This window comes from Palaemon carinicauda, chromosome 7 (genome assembly GCF_036898095.1).
Source record: "Palaemon carinicauda isolate YSFRI2023 chromosome 7, ASM3689809v2, whole genome shotgun sequence".
In the NCBI taxonomy this organism is placed as follows: domain Eukaryota; kingdom Metazoa; phylum Arthropoda; class Malacostraca; order Decapoda; family Palaemonidae; genus Palaemon; species Palaemon carinicauda.
Window position 1 is genome coordinate 3,022,382 of NC_090731.1, and position 7,500 is coordinate 3,029,881.

At 33.6% G+C, this 7,500-nt stretch overlaps 1 protein-coding gene across 1 annotated transcript in view; it reads left to right on the top strand.

The window, feature by feature from the left end:
• The window catches only part of LOC137643808 (probable diacyglycerol O-acyltransferase tgs1), a 32,677-nt gene that overhangs the window by 3,954 nt on the left and 21,223 nt on the right, over window positions 1-7,500 (top strand). The window contains exon 2 of the mRNA XM_068376495.1: window positions 5,985-7,386. Within this exon, the coding sequence (XP_068232596.1) occupies window positions 6,494-7,386 (893 nt within the window). The 5' untranslated portion in view covers window positions 5,985-6,493. The remainder of the gene's footprint in view (window positions 1-5,984; window positions 7,387-7,500) is intronic.

The window sequence follows — 7,500 nt, forward strand, 5'->3', positions numbered from 1 at the left end:
GACTTTGCCTCTGAATCAGGCTGTGAGCAAATCATAAATGAAGCTACTCACAGGTCTGGTAATTGCTTGGACCTTGTATACACTGACTCCCCTGGCGTTATAACTGGTAAGGTTGGTTCTCCAGTCGGGACATCTGATCATGCCTTGATTTCATTATTAGTGAAGACTGAGCAGCCTGTCCCTGATATATCATATTCTTGTAAAATTTATATGAAATCCCAAGCAGACTGGAATGGGATTTTACATGATCTTTTGTGCTTGAATTGGTCACAATTATATAATAGTGTAGATCCTGTTGTCCCTTTGAATGAGAATCTAGTCAACATAATTGATAGGCGTATCCCTTCTCGTGTGCTAAGGTACCGAGTGAAGGACAAACCGTGGTTCAATAATGATTGTAGACGTGCCTTTTTGGAGAAGCAGGAGGCCTATCAACTTTGGAAGGGTAACAGATCAGATTTGACCTGGAACAACTATACTCAGCTTCGAGCTTTTGCTCAGAGAGTTTATGCCTCAACTGAAAAGGAGTACAATTTAACCATAAAAGAAACACTTTCTGGTACAACTCAGGAACATAAATGGTGGTCTACCCTTAAATCTGCACTCTTTGGTGTAGATGTAACAGTTCCTCCTTTACTTAAACCAGATGGCTCAGTCACTCACTGTCCAAAGGAAAAGGCAACCCTTTTGGCTGATGTTTTTGACAGTAAACAGAGTAATGAAAAACTTGAACTTCCTCATTCCTGTTTTCCTGAGGCTAAACTAACTAGTTTAGCTTTTCGATCTCGTGAGATTAAAGCTCTGTTGATGGACCTTGATGCTTATGGAGGTGTAGACCCAAATGGTATTTTTCCTTTGTTTTTTATAAAGACAGCAGATTTCTTAGCTCCAAAGTTATCTGTTATTTTGCGCAAGTTAGCAAGAAGAGGAGCTTTTAGCACTAGTTGGAGAATTGGTAATGTTACTCCTCTATGTAAATGTGTTTGTGGTAGTTCAAGTCCCACTGATTACCGCCCAATTTCCATAACTCCCATATTATCTAAAATTTTTGAACGTCTTCTGGCAAAATGTCTTAATAGGTTTGCTGAAGGTAATCATCTACTCCCTAGTTTGCAATTTGGTTTTCGTAAAGGCCTTGGAGCATGTGATGCCCTTCTTACAATCTCCAATGCAGTACATAAATCCCTTGATTGTGGTCGGGAAGTTCGTATGATTGGCCTTGATTTTAGTGCTGCCTTTGACCGTGTTAATCATGAGGCCCTTGTTTTCAAACTGAAACAGTTGGGAGTGGGTGGGTCGTTTCTTAGCATTATTATTGATTTTTTAAGTAATAGATCTCAAAGAGTTGTTGTTGATGGGCACCATAGTGATTATAGGAATGTGATATCTGGTGTTCCACAGGGTAGTGTTCTTGGCCCATTACTTTTCATACTATATACACATGACATGTGGTTTGGCCTAGAAAACAAGCTTGTTGCATATGCAGATGATGCTACTCTCTTTGCATCAATTCCATCCCCTGAATGTAGATCTAGGGTTGGTGAATCCCTTAATAGAGATTTAGCTAGAATTAGTGCATGGTGCAAATTATGGGGTATGAAGTTGAATCCTAACAAAACTCAAAGTATGATTGTAAGTAGGTCAAGGACGGTGGTTCCTCAACATCCGGATCTCAGTATTGATAATGTTTCTTTAAATATGTATGACTCTTTCAAAATTTTAGGTGTGATTCTCGACAGTAAATTTACTTTTGAGAAACATATAAGGTCTGTGTCTTCTTCAATTTCACAAAAAATAGGCTTATTGAGAAAGTCTTTCAAGATTTTCGGTGATCAATCTATTCTGAAGAAGTGTTTTAATTCCTTCATTCTACCTTGTTTTGAGTATTGTTCTCCTGTCTGGTCTTCAGCTGCTGATTCTCATCTTAATTTGTTGGACAGAAACTTACGGTCTATTAAATTTCTTATTCCTGATCTAGATATTAATCTCTGGCACCGTCGTTCAATTAGTTCATTATGTATGTTGCATAAGATTTTTCACAACTCTGACCATCCTTTACATTCAGATCTCCCTGGACAATTCTATCCTGTACGTAATACTAGGCAGGCAGTTAATTCTAATAGCCAGGCCTTCTCCATCACGAGGCTCAATACTATGCAGTACTCTAGAAGTTTTATTCCAGCTGTGACCAAGTTGTGGAATGATCTTCCTAATCGGGTGGTTGAATCAGTAGAACTTCAAAAGTTCAAAGTTGGAGCAAATGCTTTTTTGTTGACCAGGCAGACATAGTCTTTTTATAGTTTATTTATGACATATTTGTTTTTGATGTTGTTGATAGTTTATTATATGACATGTCTGTTTTGACGTTGTTTCTTATTTTAGAATGATTTATTGTTAATTTGTTCTCTTCATTTATTTATTTCCTTATTTCCTTTCCTCACTGAGCTATTTTTCCCTGTTGGAGCCCCTGGGCTTATAGCATCTTGCTTTTCCAACTAGGGTTGTAGCTTGGATAGTAATAATAATAATAATAATAATAATATGCGTATATCTATCTATCTATATATATATATATATATATATATATATATATATATATATATATATATATATATTTATATATACATACATATATGTATATATATGTATATATATATATATATATATATATATGTATATTTATATATACATATATATATGTATATATATATATATATATATATATATATATATATATATATATATATATATATATATATATATATATATATATATACATTCACATTTATGCATATACATGTAGATGAGGTGTTGATTAAGGATGATGAAGAAAAACAGGCTGACATAAATCCTTTTATAGTTTTTATATGAAATATATATATTAATGTTGTTACTGTTTTTAAAATATTTTATTCTAATTGCTTATTATTTCTCATATCGTTTATTTATCTCCCTTATTTCCATTCCTTACTGGGCTATAGTTCCCTGTTGGGGCCCTCGGGCTTATAGCATCTTGCTTTTCCAACTCGGGTTGTAGCTTAGCTAGTAATAATGATAATAATCACGTATTGACTGATGTATTTGTAGGTGGTAATAAGCGACGAAAGTATTTAGATGTGTATGGAAGATTAGCAGAAAACTTGAAACCTCTGTTACACTTAAAAATTTGCAGCAAAAGCGATAAAAATCCTGGAATAAATGTTGCCAGGTATTTGCCGTTTTAAAAACGGATATATTGACATGAATAAATGTTGCCAGGTATTTGCCGTTTTAAAAACGGATATATTGACGTCAAGGAGTGATATTACGGTCACCAAACCGTAAAAGATAATAACAAAGTAGGGTAAAAATTACGATTTTTTTAGGGTTATGTTCACTGAAATACGGCTGAGGACAGTATATTTTTACGGAGAATTTCTGATTAAAATTGCGGTATTTTTCAGTGTCATATTTACTGATTTACGGCTGAGAACTATACATTTACGGAGAATTTCTGATTAAAATTAGTTTTTCAAGTGTCATTTTAGTGAAACACGGCTGAGGACAGTATATTTCCACGCAGAATTTGTGACTAAAATTACGGTTTTTTTTTAAATCATATTTACTGAAATACGGCTGAGAATAGTATATTTTTACGGAGCATTTCCTTATGAAATTACGGATTTTTAAGCGTCATATATACTGAAATACGGCTGAGAGCAGTATATTTTTACGGAGAATTTCCTATTAAAATTACGGTTTTTTTTTAAGTGTCATAATTACTGATATACGGCAGAGAACTATACATATACTGAGAATTTCTGGTTAAAATTAAGGTTTTTTTTTTTTTTTTTTTTTTTTTCTCAAAATCTGATATATTTAAAAAATTTCCACCTAAAGATTCAATATTCGTGTGTGCGTTTGTAAATGGAAAGAAGAGTGTTACAAATGAAAACTATCTGACATATGACCCATAGTTTTGTGACGCAGCCTGAAATTACTGAGGCTTAAGCTTCTTAAGGCGAACTAGGTAAACTCAGGGTCTTCACAGTGATACTCCTTTCTTCCTGGTAATAACTAAAGGAATTTTGTAATGTGAGCCATCTACATTATTATTATTATTATTATTATTATTATTATTATTATTAGCCAAGCTACAACCCTGGTTGGAAAAGCAGAATTGTAAAACCATTATTATTATTATTATTATTATTATTATTATTATTATTATTATTATTATTACCCAAGCTACAACCCTGGTTGGAAAAGCAGAATTGCAAAACCATTATTATTATTATTATTATTATTATTATTATTATTATTATTATTATTATTATTATTATTATTATTGTTGTTGTTATGATTAAGATTATTATTATTATTATGATTATTATTATTATTACTTGCTAAGCTACAACCCTAGTTGGAGAAGCAGGATGCTATATGGCCGAAGGCTCCAACAGGGGAAAATAGCCCAGTGAGAAAATAAAATGAGGAAAACTGCAAGAGAATTTCAAGGACAATAAAATTAAAGTAAATATTTCAAATGTAAACTATAAAAGCTTGAAAATAACAGGAGTAAAAAGGTTTATTATTATTATTATTATTATTATTATTATTATTATTATTACTATTATTATTATTATTATTATTATTATTATTACTTTGCTAAGCTACAACCATAGTTGAAAAAGCAGGATGCTATAAGCCCAAAGGCTCCAGCAGGGAAAAAATAGCATATCTAGTCTAAATGAAACCCCTCATCATAACTTTATATATAAAATAATCTACAGCTAGACTGCCAAACATCTTGGATTACAACTGAACGTTAAATCTATATCATTATTCAGAATAATAATACTCAAAAGAATATAGACAGGATATAGAACAAGGTATTTATCAAGTCAACATTCATTTAATTATGTCTTATCAACTTAAGGATTAGCCTTGGGTGGAGAGCATCTGGTAAAGAGAAGGGGATTATGAAATGTGAGATGCTACTCTCTCGAAAAAGAAAAGTTTAATCAGATGGTCTTACCAATATTAACTTGAGCATCATATATCGACAATTTAAAAGTTTAAAGGCCGCTCATGAATGACAGAGGCAAGGGACAGTGACATTGCCCTAGCAAGCAGGTGAATGTCCTAGAGACTGACCATGTATACATATGATGAGCGCCCAAGCCCCCTCTCCATCCAAGCTAGGACCAGGGAGGACCAGGTAATGGCTGCTGATGACTCAGCAGGTAGACCTATAGGCTCCCCCAAACCTCCATCCTTAGCTCACAAGGATGGTGAGGTTGCAGCGACCAAAGTAACTAACGAGTTTGAGCGGGACTCGAATCCCAGTCTGGCAATAACCAGTCAGGGACGTTACCACATCGGCCACTACAACTAATGATAGAAATAAAAGAAAAATTTATATAAATTTATCTTTCCCATAACTATTGACTGCATTAAAAACCTACAGAAGCAAATCAGACAACAAAAAACTATTAATTTATCTATCTACCATTGCGCTTCCCACAATTTTGGAAGGTTGCCCAAAAAAATAAATAAATAAAAAATAAAAAGAGGATTTTTGTCTCAGAAAATTAACCTGAATGTAAAATGTTTCCATCTCAGTATCTTTGGAATTGGCAAAAATTGCTCTACTCATTTTACAGCTTGCATTGTTTGCTACTTTTTAAAATTTATTAATATAATGGTCAGCTGGACGTTGCACTATCTATGAGCAAACAACTTTTGATAATTCAGTTTTTTATAGTTTCTTTCTTCTTTTATTTCGCAATTTTTTTTTTTTTTTTTTTTTTTTTTTGTAAACATGAAACCACATCCGCTTTTAAAATTCGTTTAGAAATTATTTTGTAAATCCTTATATAGCTAAACTTTTTTTTTTTTTTTTTTTTTTTTTGTAAACATGAATCCACATCCGCTTTTAAAATTCGTTTAGAAATTATTTTGCAAATCCTTATATTGCTAAACATTGTGCTTCTCTTTTTCAGAACTTGGTCGATCAACTATAGCAAGGAGGAGATAAAGAATTGTCAACATCAAATGTGATCTTGGAAGCCTTTGATAAAAGCAGAAATCAGGGAGTTAACTTAGGAGAGTCAATATATTTTCTTATTAAATCAATACATTAATTCATTTTCAAAACTTGCATTTGGACAAACAATAAAACTCGAAGCAATTATTTTGGCTTAGTAATAAAATTGTTTATAAAATTGCAGTAATAATAGCAGTCGAATTTGATTTAATTAAATATTTGATAAAAATAATCCCTTGTTCATTCAAGAAACGTATAGCAAAAAAATAAGACATTCGTCAAGAGCTTTTTGCTTCAAACTTTAAGTCATAAAAAAACAATTAGTCTTAACATAAGCACAGGACACAAATAAAAATCAGATTACGATACTCCCTTGATACTCCATTATAACTAAAACAATAGGTAACCAAAAAAATCACTCAAGTACAGTATAGTCTAAAAAAAAGGTGCATTAATCCACAAGCCATGGAAAGCATCAGCTACCCACTGGAACGCCATGATTTTTCATGGCTTATGGTAAACTATACCAAAACAGCTAACGCGTCAAGTAACTTCCCGTTCATCCTATCGTCTTCGTCTTTTCGAGAGGCATTGCAAACTAAATCAGACGACTTAGGATGGCTCTTCAATTTTTCCTTTGGAGATGTATGTTTAGGGTTTCTGTCCCTCGTAGTCATACGTAACCTATATAAAGATATTCACATCAACTTTTCACGCAAAAATGTCGTCTCTAAGAAATGGGACTTGCAAATCTTTGACTTCATTCTAACGAATGTCATAAAAACAATCACTGGTGTTGTCCTATTAGCCATATCATTGCCAGTTGCTCTTCCAGTGACTTTTCTCTTTTGGCTTCTGTCAACTCTTGCAAAAGCAGTCTATGCCTTCCAATTTAAAGGCTCTGTTTCTAAAGCTCAAGGAATGGACGGCCTCTGGGGCCTGGAAACTAAAGAGAGTCGACCTTTCATACTCGTATGCTTGCGTCTCTCTGGAGTACCAGACGTAGGGAAAATTAGCCATCACATCTCCTCTAGGATTTTAGACGTTCAGGATAACAGCGGGCAATATAAGTTCAGAAAATTCCGTCAGACGTTCTCCCAGCTCTATGGATACTACATTTGGCGAGATGCCAAAAGTTTCGATATTGCAGAGCATATCAGGTTGATTGACCTACGAGAATATTACCAGCAAATGCTTGAGGAAGTAAATGGCCGCAGCGGCTTGAAGGAAACCATAAAAGAACCTGTAGAAGTGGCTGACACTATGCTGAGCCAATTCCTGAGTGAGGAAGGAACAGCAGCCCTTTCCAGTGATCGTCCTCCCTGGGAAGTCATGCTGCTCACAAGAGGAGACGGAAGGTGAGTATAATATCTAACCAGAAAAGGTATTACACTGTTAAAAATTTGCCGTAAAAAATGGCAAAATCCCTGTCATAAACATTGCTAGACATTTACCATTTTAAAAACGGATAA